The sequence below is a fragment of the Tinamus guttatus genome, unplaced genomic scaffold (genome assembly GCF_059628265.1).
Source record: "Tinamus guttatus ecotype Peru unplaced genomic scaffold, ASM5962826v1 Tinamus_guttatus_pri_ptg000115l, whole genome shotgun sequence".
In the NCBI taxonomy this organism is placed as follows: Eukaryota; Metazoa; Chordata; class Aves; order Tinamiformes; family Tinamidae; genus Tinamus; species Tinamus guttatus.
In genome coordinates, this window is record NW_028288649.1 from 4,289,552 (window position 1) to 4,317,108 (window position 27,557).

The following is a 27,557-nucleotide window of genomic DNA, read 5'->3' on the forward strand; positions in this document are numbered from 1 at the left end:
GCCGGCAGGGGGTCTGTGGGGGGCTCGGTGCCGGCAGCGGTGGCGCCGCCGCCACCATGGATGCGAGTGCGCTGGAGCTGGACGCGGTGAAGTTCGCGCAGCTGGCGGTGCAGCGCGACCACGGCGGGCGCTACCAGGAAGCGGTGTTTTACTACAAGGTATGGCGGCGGCGGCAGGGCGAGGAAGAGGAGCAGGAAGGGAGGCGGCTCGGCCGCCGCGCTCCGCTGTGAGACCCTCGCCCGCCGGGACGTGATTCTCTCGGTTGCGCCGCTCTCCCTTCCTCGGGCTCTCCTGGGCTCAGCGCGCCAGAGCCCCTGCTGAGGCCGTTGGCGCGACCGTTGGAGAGACCGTTGGAGCGGGGGGGGGGGAGGTTGCGCAATAGTTTTTCCGTGTGTTTTATTTTTGGGTGAGATGAAGTACTGTCTATGTGTTGCTGTTTGATAACACACTCCAGGCTTGTCAACACGGCAATGCTTGGAAAGTGGATACTGACGTGACTTCCACCTCTTGGGAACCTGGCTTTTGCTGTGTCTTGCCACGCTTGGTGCTGTTTTGTTGTAACCTGGCTAAAAACATCTCTGAGCCTTTTGCCCTCTGCTGTCATTGCTGCTCACCCCCAGCCAGGCCAGAAGGTCTTCTGTGTTCAGTATTGGAGAGGTGAGGGCTGAGCGTTTTAGAAAACTGCAAGGGGCTGGCTGAATGCACAACTGGGAACAGCTCTGCTATAGAGTCAATCACAAAATAAGTAACCAAAGCAGAAAAGTACACAGCGCAATAACAAGTCTGGATAAACTCGTTTCAGACTGCATGCTACGTGTGACTTGTACTCTAACCACGGACAAGTATCCCTTGTACGGAAACTGCTTTCGGTCTTTTTGAGATTTTTCAGTTTACTCTTACAGCACAACTTCAGGCCTTCATGACCTGAAGTGTGGTAAAGTGGCTTCAGTGCCTTTCTCAGTATATCCAGACTTGCTAATGGTATTTGATAGCTTCAGTGCAATGATTATGCAATATTCTGCGTGTTTGATTTTCATTTATTTTGTTGATTTGTGCTTTGCAAAGTTACATTAGAACTGCATGTCTCGACCTGTAAAAAGGGATTTTTTTGTTTGTTTTTGAAGTGTATGTTGTCTTTGGTGCAGTAATTGTTATAGATATTTGATTTTCCTGCTGAAGTAATTCTCTTCCATTAACTTACCATTAAACAGTGGGCTTGTGTGTGCAACTGTGGCAGAATAAGAAGAGCACTGTCTTTTATAATTTGGTTTTTGACGTAGGGTATAGCATGAGATTAAACAGTGTGTGTACAAGTATGTAAGAGGTGTAATTACAAGTAAACACTGATAAGCATGGGGTGCCTAAGTGTAAACACGTGGTCTGGTGGCTGCTTATTACAATACTTTTTTCAGCATATCTGGGAAAATGTTGAGTGCTCAATGGAAGAAAATAGTCTTTATTATGCAGATAATTATTTCTATACAATTTTGTGGGAAAATCTTTTTCGCATGCTGTATGTGCAAGATATTCTTGCTAAGAGTAAAAAGTGCTTCTCTGGTAGTGTTGGTATGCCTCAAGTTACACGAGTTTAGTCTAGAAACTGTTGTGGTTTACAGAAGCCAGGCCACAGAGCAAGGTGAGAGGGGACGCTGTGTTGTACAAAGAAAATGCTCATCTCTGCAGTGAGCATTTCTGATACCCAAACAGGGGGCCCTTGGCAATCCAAGGCAAATGTGACCTCTTGTGTCAGCTGACGTGATGGCATTGGTATTCAACCTGATTTTGACAGGGGAGGACGAACATGTATCAATCACGTGTATTTTGTATGTATTGAGCAAGTATGCCTGTATCGTTTGAATTCTTTGTACCTAATTTAGACTAGATAGGTTTGTCTCATTGACACTATGAGACTGAACAGAAGTAGTTAGGAAATAGGATCTAGTACTGTGGAGGTGTCTTATGTGTGTTCTGACATGTGAGTAAACTCTGTCACTAACTACTCAGAACACTCCAGTGCGCTCTGGTGCCACAGTTACCACAGACATGAGAAGGCTTGGGTACTGAATTGTTTCCACAAGAACTTGACCTAAGAAGATCAAGTCTTCTCTGAATGGAGCTTCTAAGGTCAGCAAGTAATGTTTATTTTCCGTTACAGGGTTTTTTTGGCAGACCGTAGAGGAGAGTTGCGTATGAACTAGCTTAGGGTAATAGCATGGCCCTGTTGATAAAGGTGCTGTACTCAGATACCATAAAAAGATAGGAGCAGCTGTTGACCTCAGAAAAGCTACTGAAGAAAATTGCCGAGCTTAACTGTCAACCAGCAACTACCAACCTACAAACCAGCAGTTTGATTAGTGCAATTGTGGTACAGTCATCATGGCTGAGAAGAGCAGTGATTTTGTGGAGGGTGGAGATACCAACTGAATTGCACTTCAGTCTTCTCTCAGCAGTGAGTCAACTGCTTCAGTCCGTTAGGCACAAATGACCTTTTTCCCCTATGTCTCCCCCTAAAAACAGAGCCAAGTGGTTGTGCTTGAAATCACTGAAGAAACGTTGATTATGCACTGTGTTCTCATAGCCTTAGTCTGAAAATCCACCTTGGTTCTTTGTATTATATGTAGACAACTTACCATTATGGTACAAGATGCATTTCATCTGTACTTGTGGTGCAGATGAATACATCATTCTTTGAGCAGATTATTTGCCTTTCCCCAAGGACAGCTGTATGCTAGGCCTTAATGGTATTTAACTTCTGCATATAAATGAAACAGTATTTCTCTAGCTTTCTGTTGCTGTGGACACATTTTACATGATGTAGTATGGTGATGAATGTTGACAGGGAGTGTCAATTCTGTGGTGCTTGTCAGTTTAAAAAAATCCTAGTGATAAGCACAGGTTGTGTCATGATCAGTTTTAGGTTTGGACAAACTAGGCAGATGCCTAAGGGTGCAGACAGAGGCAGGGCAAAATCACAGTGATAAAAGCAAGCAAGAGACTCCTTGGCTTTGCCTCTATGCTTGCTCTCTGCGGAGCAGCCTTTCTGAGCACCAGCTTTGTGGAGCACCTCCCTGACATTATTGCTGTGCTTCCTACGCACTTGTCTTGTACTGTGACTGCCTCTGTTCTGCTGGTGTTGGCAAGGCAGGCGCTACCACGGAAGTGGGGCACTTTGATGCAAAGAATGAGGACAAAGTGAAATGTTTTATCATCATTTGGCAGGTTGAGAGAACTCAGTTTTCTGTGATTACGAGACTGAGTCGGCTCTGACCTGTTCATTTGCCTGCCAAACCTTACGTATTTTTCATAAATTCAGGAAATGGTTATAGAGCTTAGAAAATTGAAAGCATTTTTTCCTTAATAAATATGTACAGTACAGAAAAAGGCTTAATGCAGGTAACATACTATGCTTCCATGCTGGAGACTTATGCTGCCTCCTGGAAGCAAGGTTCTGTCAACATCCAGTGTTTACTATGCATGCAAACCTTTAAAAATCAAAGTTTGAGAAGCTGAGAACTTTTAAAATTTTGTATAACTTCAAGATTTGATAGCTTTATGCTGGCTGTGCTAATAAAAAGTGATTTCTAAACAAAAATTTGGGGCATTTTAGTTTGAAAAGCCTTCATATTGATTCACTTCTCATTATTAGCAGATTAAATGCAGGTAATATGGCTTTTTTTTTTTTTCCCTAACCTTAAATGCGAAGCCCTTTCACAATAAAAGGCAGTTTGTGACCTGAGGACTTTACGTAAATCGGTCAAGTGCACACTTGAACAAGTTTGTTGTTTATAATCCCTTAAACAATGCTTTTGACTAATACCGGCAGACCTGAGATCAGTTTGTATTGAATCTAAAGAGATCTATTTTAGTTTTATAGGTTGTACTATGTGCACAAAATTTAACAGAGGAGAACTGGTCTCATTTACAATTTGAAACTTGTTCTTTTCCAGCAGGTTTTCCTAACAGCCACTGAGAAAATGGTTTGCTTTCATACAGTTCATTGTTCCTCTAGGCCCTCATGTTTATGTAAAGTTGCAGTTTTCAAGCAGCAGATTTCATGTGAAGTTGTTTTCAATCAGTAAATATTAACTATGTTTCAATTTCTTATTTCTGCAGGAAGCTGCACAAGCCTTAATTTATGCTGGGATGGCAGGATCAAACTTGGAAAATATTCAAGAAAAAATAAATGAATACTTGGAGAGAGTTCAAGCCCTCCATTCAGCAGGTGGGTAAGGAGCTTTCTAATTAAACCACTGTTTTAATTAACTGAAAGCCTTTTTGGTGCTGTGAAATGTATATCTGTGATGTTTGATCTGTTTTTCTTAGATATCCTCCTCTGTGAAGGACCACAGGTATAGTGAGCACTGAGGAAAGAAACACAATGACTTCCTAAGGGCTTTGTTACAATTTTTATTTTATTTTAAATATTATTAGGAATCACATCGGTACACGAAACAGGGGAAAAAAAGAAAAACACGCGCAGGAGCAAATCAATACTTGCATCTGATGTGTGAAATATGGTGAAATTTTATCTCTGTGTTCTGTGTAGGGATTTTGTTTTCTTGATTTTACTATTTTGTCCTCGCAAAGATGTCTTCAGCAAAGTTTCCAGTCTATTACCGATCTAATCAGAAGTGCTAGTGTGTGTCAGTACCTTACTAAGGATGTTTTTTTACATAGTAAATAATTTATTTTTCATCTAGTTCAGTCACAGAACACAGACCCTTTGAAGTCAAAGCAACAGCTGGACTTGGAGCGTGCCCACTTCCTAGTTACACAGGCTTTTGATGAAGATGACAAAGGCAACGCAGAGGAGGCTATAGAGTTGTACACAGAAGCAGTGGAACTCTGTTTGAAAACAGTATGTTAAGCTACAAGTTAACTTGGTGGAATTATGTGATGGTAAGAAATTCTTCCACTTACAAAAGTAACTGACCCTTAAGGCTGGCTTAAAAATGGAGTACCTGTATTTTGAAAAACTATTTTTGATTTTTTTTCCAGTTTCTTTTTTTTTTAATGTTTATTCCAATCTTGATGATATGCTGTTACTCACTCCTGTAAAGTTAAAGGGAGTTGTGATTTATTTTCTCTGAACCCCATTATACTAAAACCTAGAAATAACATTGGAAATTTTTTTTCATGTTTTGTCTGGAAGCCAGTGGGACACTAAAATAGAATTTATTTTTTTTTAATTTTGAAACAGAACTGAAGAAGATGACTTGATAATGTCAGCTGTGTTACTTTCTTAATGTGATAAAGGAAATAATTTAAGAAAATTTTTTTGAGTAATATTTTCCAAAATGGTACTCAGTTATTCACTGCTCAACATTAAAGCCATTATGAATGAGGTCAGTTCACGCTGACATAACTGGTACAGATAAACTGGCCATTATGTGAGTGCTATAGCATATAATTACAGGTACTACTCTTTTTTCCTGTTAAGACCAGTTGCCATAACTAACTCATTATAGGAAGAGTTCACCATCATGATGTAACTCCACCAAGTCTGTTTTTCTTCTTTTTCTTCTCTTCCCTTTTTATAATGTAGATATATGTGGGTATTGGGAGGGGAGAAATCCTGTGGCTACAAACTGGAGTAAAAAATCTTCTGTACTCAGAGTTTCTGGTTCTCTATAGGCTCAAAAACCCTGCTGATACAGAGAAACCAGACTAAGGGCTCATAAAACTGATGCAGTTCTTCTGTTCAATTAGCGAGATCAGACCTTCTTTCATCTACTGTATAAAACCTATTTAGGCATTGTACAGTTTTTCTTCTGCTATGTTCCTCCTTCTGTTGCATCTGGGCATGCAAATAATACTTATATAAGTGGCTAATCTGAAATTAGGTCAAATAATATGTACTCTTACCTGGCCTTTCACTGGGTGCAGTTTCTAGTAAAATTTCTCTTGGTCTTGACTATCATATTATTTTTGATAAAATCATTATAGACTTTATCCCTTAGGTGCATGAAAAACTACCATCTTCTTCCCATCTGAAAGAAGATGGAAGGAGTTCTCCTGTCCTGAGGCATTGCTCATGCCTTCCTTTCTGCTCAGTATATTCAGGTGGAGAGATTTGTCTCTTCCTCCTACTTGAAGTACTTGGAGAGCAGCCCTTCCTTTTCTTCTGTGGCTCTTTCCTGGACAGGTCTGCTGGGGCATTATACCTGCTGCTTACCTTTGTGCAATTTTCCAAATCTTTCCTAGCCAAGACCAGCTCGGTATATTTTTTTTTCCAGATCACAAAAACTTGTCTAGAAAGTCTTATAGAGGGTTTTTCTAGTTTTGTTTTACAGAAAAGTTACTTGCCTATCATTTTTCCCAGATGACCTAGCTGACTGGAGAGAGTGAGTTATGGGTACAAAGTTAAAACCTGAAACCAGCCTATGGGTGCCCCAGGAGAAGCTAAACCCCATATTGTGCCTCTTGCAAACTGCTTATGCTTCACTTGTAAGAAAAAACAGAAGTATACATCAGTTGTATGACTAAACTGTCATGGCTGACAACCCAACTGATAATAGAAGTTAGCAAGAGCAAGATTTTTGATCTTGGAAACAGTTTTTTTTCTTAATGAAAAAAAAATCTTGAAGTTCATGTTACTTTGTCTTAATTTTCACAATTATTTTTGACCCCTTTGAGATGGGGGTGGAATTGGAATGGAACTAAGTTCAGTACTGTTTTGACTTTTTCATGCTCAAGCATTTTCAGTATTACTCTGTGAACACTCACTAGAACTGCAAAATTATATTCATTTACTTAGTATGCTTTTTATGACAACAATAAAAAGAATATCTACTAATTTCAAGGGAGAACTGGAAAAAAATAAATAGTTACTGCTTCGTGCTGTAATTTACAAGTGTGAAATCTGGCAGACTGATTTCTTTTTTTTAATTTGTATGTTTTCAATATGTAGTTCTTTCTTTTATTCTGTATTTAAGGCTACCGAGACTTCAGAAGCAGGCCTTCAGTCAAAACTAAAACAGCTGGCTCGACAAGCACTGGATAGGTGAGTATAGCCAACATCAGCATAAGCATTTAGGATCAAGATTAAACACACGCTACAAATCAGTTTGTCTAATCCAGTCTGTCTGTTTTGTGCTGCCCAGAGCCCGGATTCTGTCTAGGTTCATCTTGTGTAGTGTGTTTCTGGTAGCTAACTGCCAACTGCTCTACAGATGAAAAAGTCACTGTTGTGTCAGTCTTGTGGGGACCTTAATGCATGCCAGTTTAGGGAGGAACTGTGTATTTTAGTGCTAATGCACCACTTTAGTCTTCAGAGATACAGATTTTAATAGCCTGTTATAATTTTTTGTTTCTATAAAGGTGTGAATTCAGGCAAGCATTAAGTCAGGGTGTCAGCATCTGTTTTTAATGAGGACATCTTGGAAACTGGATAATGTTTAGGTTAAAGGTGGCTATGTAATTGTATGCTAAAAGCAGTTACACAAATGCAAGCTAGGTATAACTCTGCAAATTGGCTGTATAATGGAGGTTAGAATACTGCCTCTGTGCTGCTTCAGTACAAAAGCTTTTAAGCATGTTTCAGTCTGTGTTCAAAAACTGTGTATTGATTCATATATACGTGACTATCCATCATCTTACTGCAGTGACAATAAGGTGGATTATCACTCTGTGCCTGTGTGGGGAAGGCAGTTAGGAAATTGGTTTTGTTTCCTGTTTGCAGATTGTTTAAGACTGTAGTCTGGTTTTACTCTGAGTTTGCAGATAATAACCACTTGCATATATTCTCTTATTAGCATAATTTTAAAGATGGTTAAAATTTAATGACTTCTGCCAAAAGTAGCTTATAAGTGAAATAGAATCAGTAAAAATACAGAATTTATAACACTAAAATAAAGAGGTACTGGCATTTGGAATTTTCTGAACATTTATCTTCCATTCATGCTGTTTGTGAATTGATTTTCTTTGGATAAGTGGTATTGGACAAAGTGGGCGTTTGTTAATCCAATTTAGTGTATGCAGGAGTGTGAACTAGCAAATAGTTCAACCATAACCATATGTTTAATGTTGTAAACAGAATGTGTTTTTGTTTTAGAGCAGAGGCACTGAAGGAATCTATGTCAAAGTCATCGCAGAAGGAAAAGTCAACTGTAGTTAAACCAAATCAGCCAGTCAGAACATTTTTTCCGTTGGGGCCTGATTTTTCTTTAAATGATAAACCGCAAACAGTCAGAGCAGTACAAGCTACTGAATCTCAGGGTCAGAGATACACTGCAGAGGAGATTGAAGTACTCAGGTAAGATGAGGACAATTTTTCACAAGTGTTACCATTTGTGCAAGTCTAACACATAAGGATGTATTTCACTGGAAATGAGGGAGTTTAATATTTTGCAGGATTGTGCCATCTGTTGGACTGATTTCTATTTGCACTTATTAGAGATGGGATAAGTCACAAATAATGAAGAATCTGTAAAACTTTTAGCCTAAATTGTGAACTTATCAAATATCTGGAATACATTGTCTAACAAATGTTTCCACCTTCTTCCTCCTGCTATATGCACAACAAATAAAATCATGATGGGGATAGGGTTCAACAATATGATTAGATATAAAGTACAGCTCCCTGACTCTGAAAGACTTAGGTGGATGAAGTTGCAGAGCAGTAAAAATTATTTTAATCAAAAATTCCCCTTGTTTCTCTTACAGTGTTGATGTAGCATATGTTTCTCATTTTGTTGCAGGGAGGGAGGATTTATTTATTTATTTTTAAGTTGTGCCAGAGAACTTCAGGTTGTTTTGTATCTTTAGTCATAGAAATCTTTTGAAAATATTTCACATACCTTTTTCAGCTAACTCTGTGGTTATAATTGAAACTTTAAATACATTCACATTTAAGTTTGATTCTCAGCTTTTAAGGAATGTAAGTTCATAACTATATTTTCTCTTCCACTTGCAGGAAGACTTCAAAAATTAATGGTATCGAATACGTCCCTTTCATGAGTGTTGATCTGAGGGAACGTTTTGCCTTCCCTATGCCGTTTTCGTAAGTGCTATTCAATTACTAAGCTTGCACTTCTTTTTATTTTACATATTCTGTATGGCTATGTTTTCCCTTTTAGAGCTTCAAATAGTTTAAGTAGGCATTTTATCATAGTTCAAGTTAAGGATATTTAAATACTACCACTTTTTCTAGGCTGATTTTAGGGCTGCTGAGTGTGACCTGATACTGCTCCGTAGGTCTTCTGCTGTTGTGGCTTATAAAGGGAACATTAGTTTTGACTTTCTGGAGTACTGGACTGGGCTGGCAATTTGGGTCCATTTCCTGACTCTGCTTCCTCCTGATAAATTTAGCTCTCTGCCTCATTTATCCCATCTATAAAATGAAAGTGATGACTGCTTCCTCTCTGAAGGGTTATGTAGTGGTAGCATGCTGTGAAACCGCTGGGCTTTACATATGAGCAGGGATACAGATTCAGATCACATAGACTGATACCACTTTTTTCTTCAGCTTTCTACTAAAGGCTTGGGAATCAGGCAAGTTCAATATTTTCAGGGTTAAGGAAACTTTTTTATTAATTCATTGTTTGGAAGTAAATAGGAAAAATAAGGTTTCTTCGTATGTAGTTTTACATGAGGGAAGCTCTTGGGCTTTATTTCATGCTTTATTAGCTTTCACATTTTTTCCCACCAAATCATCACCTTTACAGTACTGCTTTCTTTTTTTGCATGGCTGTAAAACAACTACAAAGCTATGAAACTGTTTTACATGTTTTTCGCCATGCAACAGCTGTAGAAGATGTACCATGAGAAGTTTTCTGAACTGCTGCTGATTCATTTATTGCTATTTTTCTTCTCTTAATCTAGTGATAAATGTGGCAAGTTACCATTATCCCCCAAACAGAAAGCAATGTTTTCCAAGTGGGTGCGACCAGATGATATAACGAATAACCCTACGATGATTTATACAGTATCAAGTTTCAGCATAAAGCAGGTAAGTTGTTCCTAGAGAACTGTGTAATGTTTGCTGCAGAAAGCCTTCTAAAAGTGAGAAGAAATACTTCTTCAAAAAGGAGCCTCCAAGTGCAAGCGATTTTCTTGACCCTCCTAAGCGTAAATAAATAAAAACAATAGATAATATTGCCCTAGATTCCATGTGTTTAATACTTGTGACATGACACATTAACGGTAGATATGAAAATCAGAATATGAATTCTAGTAAAAATCCTTTTTCCCCCCCGCCCCCCTCAAAAGCAGGGATAAGGTTGGCACCAAAAATGGCAAAGCATACCCTTTACTTAATTTGTTGTATGCAAAATACTGGACATGATTTGAAACTTTTTAGTTGACATGAAGCAGAGTGGCCCATTAAGAACAGTAGAAATATATTGTTTATTAAGTTGCACAAGAGGCCAAATTATTCTGAAGTCAGCAACAGATTTACCATTTGGATCCGACATGCTACGGTGTGTGTTTTGGGACAGTGGGGTTAAGTGTATGTGGATAATGAGGTGAGATTTCAGTGCTTACTTCTTGTAGTTTTTCATAAATCTTTTACTTTTGTCTTGTTCTATTGAGCAAGTATAATCTTCTTGCCTCTTGAGTAGTAACTTTGCATCTCTTGGATCATATTCCTTTCCTTTGAAGTGAGCTACTTAAAATGGTAACGTCCCTTCCCTTCCCACACAACACATTTTTCTTTCAATATCTAAATATTAATTAACGTCCTTCCTATTTTCTTTTATTTGCAGACAATAGTGTCAGATTGTTCCTTTGTGGCATCACTAGCTATCAGTGCAGCATATGAAAGAAGATACAACAAAAAGTTGATTACGAGGTAAATGTCTGTCTTTTCTAAGACTTTGTCAGTCTTAATACTGCCAAATTTCTGAAGTGTGGTTTATAGGGGCAATGTTTAAATTGATGTCTGTAAAACTCACTCATGGTCTCGCACAATATTTCTAGATAAGTTAAAATAAAATATTTGGGTTAGTATACTCAGCTTTCACTAACTTCATCTGACGTTCTATAGCTATGTCATTGGACAGGTCGGTAAAAACACCTGAGCATTTCCTTTCTCCTTTTCATGGCTGTGATTCATGTGGCTTTAACACATAAAAGAGGAGACAATTTTATGTACATGTGTAATGCGGACTTGCATTACAAATACATACAGAGTCAAATTGTAGATATAGTTTTAGGGAGAATAAATGGTTTGGAGGAATTTTTCTTTTTTTTCTTTTTTAAAAGAAATTTTAGTTAGAGCACTTTACAGACCTGCTTTCCTTCTTTGCCATGCCAACTACTGCACAGCAGAAGGTCCATCTTATATCTTGTTGTACAATTAAGAATGAGGGCCCAGGCAACTACAGGCCAGTCAGCCTCACCTCCATCCCTGGAAAAGTGATGGAGCAGGTCATCCTGGCTGTTGTCTCTAATCATGTGGAGGACATGAAGGTGCTCAGGAGTAGTCAGCATGGGTTCACCAAAGGGAAATCATGCTTGACTAACCTGAAAGCCTTCTGTGATGGAATGACCGGCTGGGTAGATGAGAGGAGAGCGGTGGATGTCACCTATCTGGACTTCAGCAAGGCTTTTGACACTGCCTCTCATAGCATCCCCCTGGGCAAGCTCTGGCAGTGTGGTTTAGATGAGCGGACGCTGAGGTGGATTAACAACTGGCTGGATGGCAGAGCCCAGAGGGTGGTAAACAGCAGCACAGCGTCTAGTTGGAGGCCTGTAGCTAGCAGGGTCCCCCTGGGGTCAGTCCTCGGTCCAGTCCTGTTCAATTTGTTCATCAATGACCTGGATGAAGGCACAGAGTGCTCCCTCAGCAAGTTTGCTGATGATACCAAACTGGGAGGAATAGCTGATAGCCCAGAGGGCTGCGCTGCCATCCAGGGGGACCTGGACAGACTGGACAACTGGGTGGGGAGAAACCTCATGAAATTCAACAAGGCCAAGTGCAAGGTCCTGCACCTGGGGAGGAATAACCCGGTACAGGCTGGGGACCGACCTTCTGGAGAGCAGCTCTGCAGAGAGGGACCTGGGCGTCATGGTGGACGACAAGTTGACCTGAGGCAGCAGTGTGCCCTCGTGGCCAAGAAGGCCGATGGGATCCTGGGGTGCATTAAGAAGAGCGTCTCCAGCAGGTCGAGGGAGGTGATCCTGCCCCTCTACTCAGCCCTGGTGAGGCCACATCTGGAGTACTGTGTCCAGTTCTGGGCCCCACAGTACAAGAGGGATGTGGAGCTGCTGGAGAGACTGCAGTGCTACAAGGATGATCAGGGGCCTGGAACATCTGCCCTATGAGGAGAGGCTGAGGGAACTGGGGCTGTTTAGCCTGGAGAAGAGAAGGCTGAGCGGGGACCTGATCAGTGTCTGTAAATACCGCAAGGGAGGGAGGGAAGAGGATGGGGCCAGCCTCTTTTCAGTGATGACCACTGACAGGACTAGAGCAAATGGCCAAAAACTGAAGCACCAAAAGTTCCACAGGAACTTAAGAAAGAATTTCTTGGCAGTGAGGGTGACAGAGCACTGGAACATGTTGTCAAGAGAGGTTGTGGAGTCTCCTTCTCTGGAGATCTTCAAATCTCACTTGGACGCAGTCCTGTGCCACGTGCTCTAGGTGACACTGCGTGTGCAGGGGGGTTGGACTAGATGATCTCTAAAGGTCCCTTCCAACTTTAAGGATTCTATGATTCTATGAATTAATGTTAACAACATTGCTGCAGGTTGAGTTCTGCTTAACTAGAGGCTAGTGATAAGTTTATCATATATTTGACAGACTGTCTGCGAGGAGCCCATTGCAAGACCAGAGTGCTGATGTTGTTTCTGGAATTTTTGTTTTAACCTGTACTATCTAGAGGTGCATATGGGTATGGGTCTTGTGGGGTTTATAGTTTGGGTTTTTTTGTGGGGGGGGTGTCCAGAAAAGAAGCAATTTACTTCTGTATGTTCTCCTTCTTGGTCTGAATGGTAATTCATACAAACACTGTATTTGTGCTACAGCTATAGAAATGCAGTTTGTTTAATAGTAGGATACAGTTGCTTGTCTTGCTTCTGCTGGAGGGGTTGTTACTCTGTTATGAAATGCAGCAAAAGTAAGATCCGAAAAATGTATTTTAGTTAAGTGTCATTGACATTTTTACTAAACTTGCTTAGCTCTTTTCTGTGAAGTTAAAAAATCCAGAAATAGACGGTATTAATTCAATTCTTAATATCAGTATTTGTATATATAAAACCAAGCCATTTATGTCATAACTGTCTTTTTTTCTTTTTTTTTTCTTCTTCTTCCTTTGACAGTATAATTTATCCTCAGAATAAGAAAGGAGAACCAGAGTATAATCCCTGTGGGAAATACATGGTGAAACTTCATATCAATGGTGTTCCTAGAAAGGTAAATGGTCTTGGGGGAAGTAAGACTATTTAAGCAATGTATTTTAATGGCTCACTCTCCTTCACTGGGAAGCTGTGCTTATCTCCAACAAAACAAACAAACAAACAAACAAAAAAAAACACATGATTCAAAGTTTTTGTTAAAGAGAAGCTTAACTGTTACACTTGGGTGCTAATTCTGATTTCTTTCTGGTTGTGAAGTATATAGTAAACAGTGGGTATTTTTTCTGCATGCATACACTGGAATAACTCTACTCACGTTAAAACTCGTAACATTTCCTTAAAGTGCTTGAGAAACTAGTATAGGAGAAAATGAAAGGGATGTGGGAAATAACTCTTTACCACTGTATAAATTTGCGGTGTGTCTTCATTTGGGGCGTAAATGATCTCCTTTCTGCCCCATTTCAGAAAGGAAGTAATAGAACTAGAAAATGCCTCCCAGAGAGGGATATCTCAGAAGAGAATAGGTATGGAAAGACCACAAAGGAATGGCTAAATTGACCAAAGATCTTTTAAAAAGGAGGGATGCTTGAAGGGATATGATAGAACTTCAGAAACTCAAGAACAGCTTTACTTTCTCTCAGTACAATAAATGAGGACATGAATAATGTATATCTTCACATGATACTTAATTGTACTTGTTGCAGGTGAATAAGGATTGAGTTTTCAAAAACTGAGTGGTTGTATTCATGGGGAAAAAGTCATCAAAACTATGAAATGCTAAGATACAATCTTTTGCTCAGAAAGTCTTGAGATGACTGCAAAATTCTGCAATATGAAAGTGTTTCACGAAATTATCATTTATATACTTCTGTAACACTGTTTCTGAAATATCTATTCCTGTTTGCTGTCCAAGACAGGTTATTAGGCTGAAGAGCCATTTTGTTCTTGCGTGAATAGCTTTATCCATCCTTCCATACATAGTACTTGAACAGAAAGTGTGTTTTCTTAATAGTGTGTATTGCTGACAGACAAATGCTGCTGTGAAACTGAAACACCTGTTTTGGGGACTGACTTCAGACCATTGCAAATAGTGTAGTAACAGTCTACAATGATGTTGAGCATACTCTGCGTAATTTAAAGGAAAAATGTTAATTCTTTCACAGTCGCTTCTTTGATTTTTTCCTTTCCAGAGAGAAGAAATATAAATGTGGAACTAGACTATGAAAGTGATGTGACATATAGTTTGTTTCCCTTTAGATAATAACCGTTTATTTTTCTGCCGGCTACCGAGCACATTCTGTGCTCTGTTTCCCAGTTAGGTGAGGGATGTTGTTAGGCTTTTTTCTACTTTTTTTTTTTTTTTTAATTACACTGGACTTTTCTGTGGCTACCTCTTTCAGTAGATACTAAAGCAGTTTGCAAGATACTGTCATTATCCCCGTATTGCATAAGGGAAGTCGAGGCAGGTGATCACAACTGCCTCAGCGACCAGTGACGAAGCTGGGAGTAGAATTTACCATGTCAATTACTGCAGGATTGAGAGAGGTATTCACATCTGAGGAAAAATGCTCAGGTCTGGTTGTGTCTGGGATATTGTATATTAATGACATTTTGGTTTTATTATCTCTCTGAAAATATCTATTTTTTAAATACATTATTACCTTTATGGTGATTTTCATGTGTTTTATTTTGCACAGGTTATCATAGATGACCAGTTACCCATTGATCATAACGGAGAACTTCTCTGCTCTTATTCTAACAATAAAAATGAATTATGGGTATCATTAATAGAAAAGGCTTACATGAAGGTAATGGGAGGATATGATTTTCCTGGATCAAATTCTGTAAGTACTGGATTATTTCTAGCAGAAGCAAAAAAAATCATTTCAGATCAAAAAAACATTTCTTTGTGGTGAAGTGAATTGTTTGTGCAGATTAATATTGACCTTTGGGGGTGGAAGGTTTTGTTGTTGCATTTTTACAAATGTATCTGTTCACACTTAACTGTGCTTGGTCAGATAAATTCCATCAAAACAGAGTAATAAGTAATTCTTGCTCATTAGGAGGGAGTCAGCTAAGAAAGGAACAGACTAGTTCCTTTCTAGGAACTTCTTAATCTTGTCAGGTATACAATAGGAACAGGTATGTTGGTCTGTGAAAGTTACTATTTACCAAGTTGTTCCACTCATCTATATAAATAGGAAATATGTTCACATAATATGGCCCCTAAGGAGAGTCATAATGGTACAACTAGACTGATATGGAAAATATTATTTTAAAAGCCTAGTTTACTGAAGTGAGTAACCTGCATAATTTCCATTCACTGCTTAGAATGAAAAATCAGAAATACTTCCTAACCTTTTAAAAATTGCAATGGTGTATATTTTTCTGATGGTATTTGCATTCTAGGTGGTGTCTTGGTAATCACATTCACCGAAGGTATTGTAGGTAATCACCTTCTAAAATATGATCATCTAGTCAACAGTGGCCTTGCCCAGGAGGTGACTGTAGCCTAAATTTGCCTGTAAGCATATCTTTATCCTGGGATGCTTTGTTTTGGAGAAGAGAGAATCTGGTGAGGTGAAATAGCTTGCTGTATTCTCCCTATCCTCTCCCTGCTATCCAGAAAACAGTTTGACTTGTGCCAATTAATTCTGAGCACCAGCCCGCCCGACCCCTCTGCTTGCCTTTATAAGCAGAGAATGACTTCCTGGCTGTACCATACACACAGCTCCCCGAGTTCCCACCTACTGGTAACAGTCACTGGCACTTCAAGCACTTTCTAGTCTCTGCTTTTGCTTTGAGGAGTGCAGAAGAAAAAGGGAAGGAAGTAACTTTTCATGAAGATGAAATGGGGAGATTAAAGCCTTTTTGAAAAGCATGTCAGCGTTAGTTTTATCAAAAAGAAAAGAGAACCCATATCCCGAGCCTTAGAAGTAAAACTTTAATTATTTGAAAAATGCATATATAATAGCAAGGTTCCAAATAGAACTTCTGAGAATATACTTTAAAAGACCATGAATCAAAGAAATAAACAGAACACATCATAGAACTGAGCATGGTTAATCATTTTCTTATTTTTTTATGCATGCACAGCTCTGAAATTTCAGTACAGTAGTTTACTTCTTCGGTTCTCTTTCAAGCATATGTTTGAATGCTTTGAAGGCACTTTTATTTTTCTTTTACAGGCATCATATGCTTGTGGATGGGTTATCTATTATGATTTCATTCAATGCTTGCGTTTCAGAATATCGATCTCCATGCACTGACTGGCTGGATACCTGAAAGGATTGCTATGCACTCTGACAATCAAGCTTTCAATAAAGATAATACTTTCAGAATGCTGTATCAGAGGTAGAAGTTTGTTCTTTCCGAAATGATCAAAATGCTTGCTGTGTGATAGCTGAATTACCAATATGAAAGCAGTAGAGTCACCACAGATCCCTTGCTAGTGTTGTTCTATCACAAATTCCAGTTCATAGTATGTTCCTTGGCTTTTTGAAAGAAAAAAATGGAGGTATTACTGACTTTGATAGAATCAAAGATCAAAAGTTTGAGGAGTTTTGTTTGAGATACAACTTTTATTCCCTGCCTTTGAAGAAGAAAAAAATAGCTCATTCCTTCACTTACCAGTTGATGAAGAAAACAGAATGTGAAGTCGGAAGAGCAGGTTGGAATCAGTGTGCAAGTTAAATATGTTAAAAAGTAGGAGGATGGGTAGGCAGAGCATTTCCCAGAACTTGATCATTGAACTGCTGTCCTTATGGGAAGGTATGGTATTTCTGATCACATCACAAGGTCTTGGTAACTATGTCCTATTAATAAGTCTTCTGAAATACAGTACAGAAAGACTCAAAATTGTAGTACTGATTTTCAGATCTACTGTAACAATCTTACTTATGGTAACAGATCTAAGTGTAACTTACGTGTTTGAGCTAGCAAGTGCTCTGCTGCTGTCATAACTACATCTGGTTTGTGGTACTGGTTTCTCATTTCAGGGGCATTGAAGTGGGTATTCTGTTGAATAACGTGATAGGCTGAGTGTTGATGAAACCACATATATGATCACCTGAAGATTTGTAAAGCCTATCTTTAATAGGTGGCACAGATTAAACTGCAGGTTTGAAAAACACTGCTTTCATTGTATAATGAAAAAAATACTGCTTTTTTTATATAACGAAAATGATCTCTTACCATTTAAAGCCTACACTTGAAAGGAAATGATTCCACTTTCTCAAGCTCTCTCGGGAGTTGTTTTTGCTTACAAAAAGAAAAAAAAAATCAGTCTTTATAAAACAGAATTTCAGTAATGGGAAATGTAAAAATACCCCATTGGAATGTCTGGTAAATGTTAGTTTACAAGTACTAAAATTCTAATTAAGCTTTTTTGTTTATTTCTTTATTTCTTTCTTTTGGCTTCTCTTTGAATAGATTTCACAAAGGAGATGTCCTTATTACGACAGCAACAGGGGTGATGTCGGAAGAGGAAGGAGAAAAATGGGGTTTAGTTCCAACCCATGCATATGCAGTCTTGGATATAAGAGAATATAAGGTATCAAGTAAAACAGAAGATACCCACAGCATGCAGATTTCAAATAGGCATTTGGAAGTATCTACTGTGTGGATTTTTTGTTTGTTTGTTTTCTCCCCTCTTTCTCTAAGAACTTATTCAGTTTCTGTATCTGGGCTTTACTGGGAAATTTCAGGAAGCTTAATAATAATTTATTTTCTTAAGCTATTTGTCCATATGACATGTTCATATAAATACAAAATTATTCTAATGAGTTGGTTTGTTTTTGCCTTTTTTTTTTTCCTCCTTTTTTAGGGTCTTCGATTCCTTCAGTTGAAAAACCCTTGGAGCCACTTACGTTGGAAGGGACGATACAGTGAAAATGACACAAGAAATTGGACTCCCGATCTACAAAAATACTTGAACTTTGATCCCAGAACGGCTCAGAAAATAGACAATGGTAGTAGTCTTAAAAAGCAGTGTGTATTCTGATGATACAGATTTGTTGTCCTTATTTGATAGACCTTCAGCTAAATAGCAGGCTAAAGTGTGTTGTTGAATTGAGAAAACTATTTGACTATGTCTAATTTTTTTCAGAGACCTAGAAGAGGGCAGGGCAGCTCAGAATCACATAATGATGTGTTTTTGGACAAAATAGATTCTCTCTTGCCTTCTGCTCAGTACTTGAGAATGCAAAATACCCAAACTGCTTCAGAAATCCCCTGGCCTTTGAGCTATATTGAATGATACCAACTAAATAATACTAACTCAAAAAAGATACCAACTAAATGGTTTCTGTTGGTTTAACCTGTTTCTTTTGGGCATTAAGCTGAAATTTAGAAATGAGGGCAATGTAGACCTTGCTACTAAGTTTTACAAAAACATAGATTCACATAAGCTGTATAGTTTGCCTGTAAAGAGGCTTTTGAAAAATGAGTAAAATCAAGGTGTTTAGTAAGCAAACAATAACAGTAGTTTCTTTGTAGGAATTTTCTGGATTTCTTGGGAAGACCTGTGCCAGTATTATGATGTTATTTATTTGAGCTGGAACCCAAGTCTTTTTAAAGAATCTACATGTATCCACAGGTTAGTCCAATAGGAGAACTATTGTGTTGAGACATCACTGAATGTTTTGATCGTAGGGTATGTTCTCTTCTTTTTATATTTGGCATGTGCAATCATGAGAATAACTGTAAAATTGTAAGATAACTTATACTTAATCTTATACTACTGTATTACATAGTGGTGTTATAGCCTCCAGTAGAAATTTAGCCTTTAGTAACTTGAACTATTGAGCCCATATAGCTCGACATATTTTTTTGAGTTGGATTTCAAAATGTAAATGAATGTCTCGCTCACCTAATAAAGTATCTTTATTATTTCTAGTACTTGGGATGCAAAGCAAGGTCCAGTGAAGGATGCCTACAGCCTGGCTAATAATCCTCAGTACAAGCTAGAGGTCCAGTGTCCACAGGGTGGTGCTGCAGTGTGGGTTCTGCTCAGCAGGCATATCACAGATAAGGTGCCCTGTTCTTAGTTCTTTTTTTCTGGATTACAAGTTCTGTAATACGCTCTGTACATATTTCTTTATAGGTCTTTGTATTATTAAAATAATACTACTACTATCTTCCTATATCTTCTTTATGTTCATCAGGTATGCACACCTCAATACAAGATTGTGAAATAGACCCAGAATAAAAATTTGTTGAAGACATTATATTCCATTCATAGTGCATAGATGTGTAGAGTGTAGCTCTTGCAACCTCTACCTGTTCATTATTTGTAAAAATAATTTAAAAACCACAGCCTTTTATTGTACTGAAATAATTCTCCATCCAAAAGCCTGGACTCTTTTCAGTGAAATTAGTTGCAATCTAGTTATTTCAGACATTTCTCTAAAAGAATTAGACTAGACATCTCAGTAAGTAAAAGTGGCATATCATACCACCTGATGGTCAAAGGTGGGGGGATAGCACATGTGCTTCATTCTGATCATGCATTAGTTACGTTCCACAGATGTGTAAAACTCTTGTTAATTCTCTTTTCTTTCTTCCTTGTTGCTTTTTTATTTTTTTTTTAAATATAGGATGACTTTGCACACAACCGAGAATTCATTACAATGGTTGTATACAAGACTGATGGCAAAAAAGTCTACTATCCAGGTTAGTGCATCTTAGTTGCAGGAAGATGATGCTTAGAAATGAATGAAGACTTGAGGGGAAGGAGAGGCATGCTTTGCTTTGCTTTAAAGCTGGAGTCCTCATCCTTCTAGGAGCTGATTGGTCTTCTTAAATGCTCGTTTGGTCCTCTTTGACCACCCTGTACAATCTCCACTGCCCAGCTGATCATGGCAGGGATAGAAAGGGTTAACCCTGCTTAGAGATCTACCTACTCCTGCTGACATTTATTTTGGCAAGGCATTTTCTTCCTTGTTCTGTTTCTTTTGTAGTGGCAGTAGTTGATACTTTGAAGCGAGATTGTGCCTCTAGTTATCAAGTAACAATTGTCCACTATTTGTGGAATGATTGTTCTAGTGATTGTTACCCATCTGTGGAACTCTCTAAAGGTTTCCAACTTCTGCTAAATGAAAATAATCAATGTTAATTATTATGTGAAGTTGACTTAGCAAACCACCTGAGCAAGCTCATGAAAGACTTAATTTAAAAATGCTGCAAGTGTTCAGCTTCAGGCATGGAGTGGTTAAGAAGAATATTGAGATGCCCAGTTTTTAATAAACCACTGGTGGTGGTCATTACTGGTCACATTCTACTTGCCTTAAGAAGGTTGTGTTTTAGAGTTTTGGTTTAGCTGAAAAAAAAAAAGCAAGCTGCATATGTTTTATCTCAAAACAGATAGCAGGTCTGAGGCACAGGCTTTTATCTTTAACTTGGGAAATAGATGCAATGCTCAGCTTGCATGGACAGTTTGGACTGCAACTTAAACCTAGAACTAATAATATCTCAATTCTTTCTTATATCCAGGCAGAGATCTGAGCAGTAAATACTGCTTGGATTCATCCAGTGAATATGCATCCTAGGAAGGCAGTATTTGGCCTGTTGTTTTTGGCAATAGGAAACCTCTTTGGTACTGTGCTTGAATTTCTCGGGTAGTTCCTCATACAAGAGTTAGAGATTAGAGTACCTTTTAAAGCTATTTTGAACAAAGAGTAAAATTTGGGATATTTCTATGGGAAGGGCTAGTGAGGGCTGAATTGTTCATCTGTCATCTTACTTGGTGAATTCAACAAAAATTCCTTTAGAGTCCAAGCTGTCTTTCTGCAGAAAACATCCAAAACCTGAAAAAATCATCATCTATTTTGGCAAAATCCTATAAAGTAATCATTTCTTGCTGTCCAAGACATGCTTCTGATGTTACTAGAGCTTATTTTTACATGTTTGTTTTTAGTGAAAACATTCTTAAGTGAGCAAACCAAACAAAAATTATACATTGGAGAGAACTGTTTTATTTGTGCTTCATAGTCTTTCAGTAAGACTGTTAACAAGAACTGGATGACTCATGTGTTTTGCCTTGCTACCCAAACTCTTTTATAAACTTTTAATCTCCCCAATTCAAACTTGTTTAAAACCTTTACCCATGGAAATAGATTTGTCAAGCTACAGTATTATTTTCACCATCTGTTAAAATGAGATCAGAACAAAGCTGCTTAATCCTTTGGCACTGAGACAAGGATTTCCCATTCTTAAACTTCTCATTGTTTTATATTAAGCGTTCCCTTCTTGTGGAGCACAGGCCTGATCCTGGGTCTGTCAAAGTAATTGGCTAGAATTCTTCCTGATTCACTGAAATCAAAAGTCTGGAAAGAACCCAGTAGAGGCCAAATAACAAATTACATGGTTATCACTGTGAAAGCAAAATATTTAGTATGTTTATTGTAAATTGTGCATTTGCACTGATACAGGAATGCAACTACATACGAGGCATCATCACAGGCATTTTGACTGTCTCTGCCTCCTTGTGTTAGGGAGTGTGGATGATGATTAAATAAATTAACATGTTTTAAAGTAAAAGATTTTAGCAGTTTGCATTCTGGAACTGTTCTGCCAGTGGAGAAGGAATGTCTGTAACAGACTGCTTGTCAGGAGAATTTTAAAGAGTACTCAAAGATTCCTTATACTTTTACTTAACATTTTATTTAATGAATCACAGGTCTCCTTAGGATTAGAGACATTGGTGGGAGATTCTTGAAAGATACGGCATTTAAGCTATATTTTCTAGTGCAGATTTTTGTCCTTTGATGTGTGATGTATCTTTCCTGCTTAAGAACTGTTTTTGATCCTTTTTATGAGCAAATTTGTAATGTTCTGTTCTTTCTGAAACATTCATGTCTGGTTCCAGTCTAACTTTAGTACCAACAGTCTGATTTTCCTAGCATAATTCACTAATATAAAATGACTTAGGAATTTAGGGAGCCAGGGTTTTTTTTTTGATGGGAAAGTGTTCCTCCTTTTCTTTTTCAGCTGACCCTCCTCCCTATATTGATGGCATTCGGATCAACAGCCCCCATTATCTGACCAAGATAAAGCTGACCTCCCCAGGGTCCCATACATTTACCTTGGTGGTGTCCCAGTATGAGAAACAGAACACTATCCATTACACCATCAGGGTATGTACTGGTGATTTCATGATGAATTTAAACAGTTCTACTAAAGTAATGTCATGTTTCCTTGGAAGTGTGATGAACAAATATACTTTACATTGATAATGTTATTCTGGGGAGAGAGGAAACAAATGATGCAGCAGAAATGTTGAAGTGCTTAATAGTGTTTTCAAGTAGAGTTAGGACAATATAGTGCCCATAGCAGTAAAGAAATTTTTATCTTTCCTACTTTGCAATGCAGGTGTGATATAAAACTGTAAAAAGTTAGCTGAAAAATACTCTTATCTCCTGGAATAAGAAATTGGTATCTGCATCCAGGAAGAGCATTGACTGTCTATGTATACAACATTAGCCTATTTTAGATCTGCTAAGATTGAAATTTTTCTGATTTCTCTTAAGTTATTATCTTTTATACTGAACTCCAAGGGTGATTTTCCCCCCCCCCCCCCCCCCGGCTGCTTTGATCAGCCACCAGTTCTTTCTCCTTCCACCAGTGCCATATCCTTCCCAAAGATGCCATCTGGTAAAGGACAGGCAAGAAGGAGAGGTGGTTGGAGCCCAAGTATTAGTCTCATTTCCTTTGTGGTGCTGTTTTGGGCATGTAGTGAGCAAGTTTCTAAAAGTAATGTGTATACAAGGCTGTTTGTTTTTCCTGATTTAAGAGGGGAGAGGTTTAACTTTTTCATCCTTTCACATGAAAGGGGCAAGATGAACGTGACCAGCTTCTTCTTTTACAATACAGGTGTATTCCTTGTGCAAGTTTACCTTTTCCAAGATCCCGACGCCTTACACGGTTTCCAAACGGGTAAAGAAACATTTTCATTTATGGCTCACTGGATAATTCTGTTTTAATTTTTCCAGAGTTGAGATGTCCAAGGTTATTAAATATATATTCTTATGCCTAAAAATGTCAGGTTAGATCATCTTCCAGCAAATGAAGCTGGACAAAGCTAATGAATGCTCAATTTGAGCATAATTAGCGTAAGGCCAAACCTGTGCTCAAGTTGCACGTAACTTGCCCAACAGTTAGCTGCATTGCAAGCATAATTCATACCGAAGGAAAAGTTTTTGGGCTGGCTGACACTGTTCAGGATGGTAACTTAACTTCTATTAACATAAGAATCCTATTTGGTATATAAGGTCCATCTTCAGTGCAAAGGGTATTGGTAAAACTGTAGCAATGCAGATATATTATAAAGCCTTTGGAGAACAGACTAACCTTTAGAATACCAACCTGTGCCATAATATGCAACTGCTCTGCAAAGATCAGATTGTGCAACTACAATTGCAAAGTAAAAACCCTGAAAGTACTGCTTGTTTTCTCTTGAGAAATATGCATGATTTTTTTTGGAAGAATTCTTGGCATTATGAGACAAAATCAGCGTTGGGAAACTATAGGCACCAGTACCAAGACTGTGACAGATTGACAATAACATAATACGCTACTGTTCTTACATTTTATGTAAGACATCTCAAAAGACTGCTGTCACTAGGCAAAGCACTCATTCTGTCAAATATTATCATGGCAACATTTCCATGGTTCATTTCATGCACAAGTGTCCCTTGAGAGTACAGCAGTGGGGGCAAGGGCCAGAAACTTGACTAGAATCTAGAGGCCCAGGCAGTTTGGGGGCCAGCTGCTATTACTATTTCAGCTATGAGCTGCAGTTACACCTTCAACTGAACTGTAAATATAGCCTAGAGCCCACAGGATAGTGCTGCTTGCTTCCAAGCTTGTCCTCTTAGAGGGTTTTGAACAATGAGGGGAAAAACTAATTCCCTGAAAAAAAAATTCTGCTCACTGCTGGCTTGATATGGGAGTGGAGGTGGGGAGTAACATACAAGGAATATATCTCAGCTAGAGTTTTGTGTGAACGACTGGCACGTCTTACAAGTCTAACCTTCCATTTTAATGACTAGCAGAAAGAACTTGTGAACAGATGGCCTGTTTTTCACAGTCTGAGCAGCATTCTTTCTCTTACATTTATTTGTCCTGTTGGAACCTGTCCTTATGGATGTCTTTGTTGTGCTTGGAATGCTGGTTCTTAATGGGCCTACAGGTGACTGCACATTTTTCATGGTTAGAAACATAAAAATGTTTTTGCATCTGTATTTATCACTTATGTAAAAAAAAAAAAAAAAAAGAGGGGGGGATCTAAGGCCTTCATCTAGGTAGGTGTAAGGCTAGTAAATTTCTGAATAGTTAAATATTCTGACCTCACACTTAATTAGGACAGATTACTAGAGTCAGTGATGTGTAAAGCAAGAAAAGTCTTATCTTGTTTTGTCTGTACATATAAGCAGTATAAATCTTCCTAAATATGTAAAATGCTTTCTGTACTTTCCCTCTAGGTTAACGGACAGTGGAAAGGTCACACTGCTGGAGGATGTGGCAATTTCAGAGACAGCTACAAAAACAATCCCATTTATCAGTTTCAGGTGGACAAGAGTGGGCCATTGCTAATTGAACTACGGGGACCAAGGTTTGTAGAAAATAATGTGCATCAACACAGGGTATGTGTGCTAAGGATAAACTTTCCTAGCATCCTCCAAAAAGGTAGTAGGAAGTTCCTTGAAAATCCTGTGCCATTTACTCTGCCCCTAGTAGACCAGAAGGAAGAATTAGATGTTGGTGCCCTGTGGAGTATCTTTTATTTTGCAAGTTTCTTCCCTGACTCGTAAGGAATATTCATATTACAGGATACCCAGCTGTTACTGTTACAGCACATACATGTATATCCCACAGTATGCCCCAGCCATAGAAAGGGCTCAGGAGTACTGAGTTTTCAAGGGAAAACTTAGAAAGCAGAATTTAAAATAGATATAACTTAAGCTTAAGGCTTATAGTTCTCACACTCCCATTCATGCGATTTGGCACCAAAAAAAAAAAGTTTCAGTATATTAAAAGATACTTGTTAAAGGCCAGAAGAAAGGGTTTCCTCGCAACTGATAGCCTTACTACTGAGATTACTTCTATAGATCCTATACATGTCCATATTCCTACCTCAGAATAACAATGCAGAAAGTCTGATCAGTAACATCTCCTGCCATGTCAGGGGTTGGGGAGGGATTGTTTTGTTGTTGTTCAGGGGGATTTTTGATTGGTTTTTGCAAAGCTGTATTACAGACCCCCCCCCAAAACGGCAAGACTTCTATCTATCCATCCTCTCCTCTCCTTGATGGAGCTCCTTTCCTCTTGAAATGAGGATGGGTAAAGGCACTTCCATAAAGGCGGGGCTCTGCTACTCCACCATTTCTTTTGAATATATTTTTTTCCTGAGTTTTGAGCTCATATTTATTTCAATGACCGGGGCAATGGTGTCTGCCTGCTACATGTATTAAGAAGCAGTAGATAACTTTTTCTTAAGTTTCATAATACCCCATGAGAAATGCTGCTGAGGTTGCCAACACTGACAGTGATCAGATCACACCCCACGTTCTGTGCCTCCCAACACTTAAGTAGGTCACCACTAGCTTAACCACCTGAGGTGTGTTTTGGTGCAGAGGAAGAAAACTAGCAGGGATTTCCCACAGGGTATAGTTATGCATCTGAAATATATTGTCTTCTTCCAAAGTCTATTTTCATATTATAGTAAGTTTGACTAGCAATTCTGTCACAAATATGCTAGAACTTTCAAATGTGTTCCAGTTCTGCTTCATAGCTTTTAATAAGTCACTCTCTTCATGATAATCCTGATCATCCACAAAAACTCAAGTAACAGCCTGTCACTTCACTTACAGGCAATACAGTGTTGGTTTTGAACTTGTCACAGTCTCAACAGTAGGAGATCCTGGTACCTCTGGCTTTCAGAAAAAGAATAGTGGTGACTACAGGTAATAGCTCACTTACTGTTTCAGCACTCTGAGATTTCATTATTTTGGATCTTAATTAACTAATAATTTCTTTTATCCTAGGTGTGGATTTTGCTACTTGGAAGTGGAGAACATATTTGCTGGAATTTACAACATCATCCCCACCACCTTCCTGCCTCAACAAGAAGGTCCATTTTTCTTAGATTTTAACAGTGCTACTCCTCTAAAGGTATCACAGCTTCAGTGAGGAGAGAGGTCTGTGCATTGCCATTTAAGGAGGTAGTTAAGAATTATGCTGCAGCCTGAGAACAGATGACTCCACATATATAAAAGACAATTGCACTCTTAAGTTATAGCAAACACCATGGAGCCACCAACTTGTCAAATAATTGCAGTAGGCAGTTACCTGTGGCTTTTGCTGCTCCAGTATTAGAGTGAGCACTGTTCAACAGGTTTGTGAACATGCTAAAAGCCTTGTACTCAAATGAACATGTAAGATTTCCTTTATTCAAATTTTTGACACTTCAAATCAAGACCTGGTGAATTAAGAGGAAAAAGTCACATGGGAATTCTCTTTGTGTATGGGATTAAGATTTTTTTTTCTTAAAAGTAAACCTGTAAGAAAATAATATTCTTGTGTATTGCACTTATTCAGTTTCAGAACCAAAACATTTTAAAAGCTCCCCTCCTGAATATGTTCAGAATTGAACACAATCAAAACTCCATGCTGACTTTACCATTGCTTGTCTGTAGTATATATGTAGGAATAAAGCAAGAGAAGGCTGTGTGAGGACTTGCAGAGTTCCACCATAAGTTATTTGTAAAAGAAAAGCGATGGCTTCATACACATTATGCTCTTTCATGCCTATATTATTTTAACACCTAATGGTCTCACAGCACAAGGTCCCCTGTGGCTCTCTTGTCCGGCTGGCGCTAAGAACCCTGTTGATAGGGATGAGCATTAGAAGTGGGGAGAGCTGACCAGCAGTACAATACAGGCAGGATAACACACCAGCACCCCCACCACGTGTGAAAAGCTCTTCCCAGAGATGCACTGTAAGATTCCCTGTCTGCTGAATCTGTCCCATTTGTTGATGCTAAGAGTTGGTGAACTAGCTACCATCAGTGTCCTAGCAAAGAGTATATCCCTGTCATTTCTGTCAAACAGGTATCAGAAGGATCACCTAAAAGTCTTCCCTGTAAGCTGCACCTGCAAGTGCAGTGCTTGCTAATCATGACACATGACCATCTCTTAAGCTGCACCCTTTTCTATTATATTACACTTAACATTACTTTCTTCAGTATTTTTTGTTTTTGAGC

The 27,557-nt window shown here is 38.6% G+C and overlaps 1 protein-coding gene across 2 annotated transcripts; it reads left to right on the forward strand.

Annotated features, from left to right (window-relative positions):
- On the forward strand, window positions 1-26,688 carry CAPN7 (calpain 7). Of its 2 annotated transcripts, XM_088521116.1 has the most exons (21): window positions 1-158; window positions 4,114-4,222; window positions 4,701-4,858; window positions 6,936-7,003; window positions 8,054-8,254; window positions 8,915-9,001; window positions 9,823-9,949; window positions 10,707-10,792; window positions 13,261-13,354; window positions 14,994-15,140; window positions 16,544-16,650; window positions 17,728-17,848; window positions 18,122-18,266; window positions 18,793-18,892; window positions 19,193-19,328; window positions 19,893-19,968; window positions 22,285-22,430; window positions 23,167-23,229; window positions 24,777-24,907; window positions 26,166-26,258; window positions 26,340-26,688. In XM_088521116.1, the coding sequence occupies exons 1-21, from the start codon at window positions 57-59 to the stop codon at window positions 26,482-26,484; spliced, it is 2,442 nt and encodes an 813-aa protein (XP_088377242.1). In that variant the 5' UTR covers window positions 1-56; the 3' UTR covers window positions 26,485-26,688. The 2 variants fall into 2 exon arrangements, with proteins under 2 accessions (XP_088377242.1, XP_088377244.1); XM_088521118.1 differs by lacking the exons at window positions 19,193-19,328; window positions 22,285-22,430.
- Window positions 26,689-27,557: the final 869 nt, after the last annotated feature.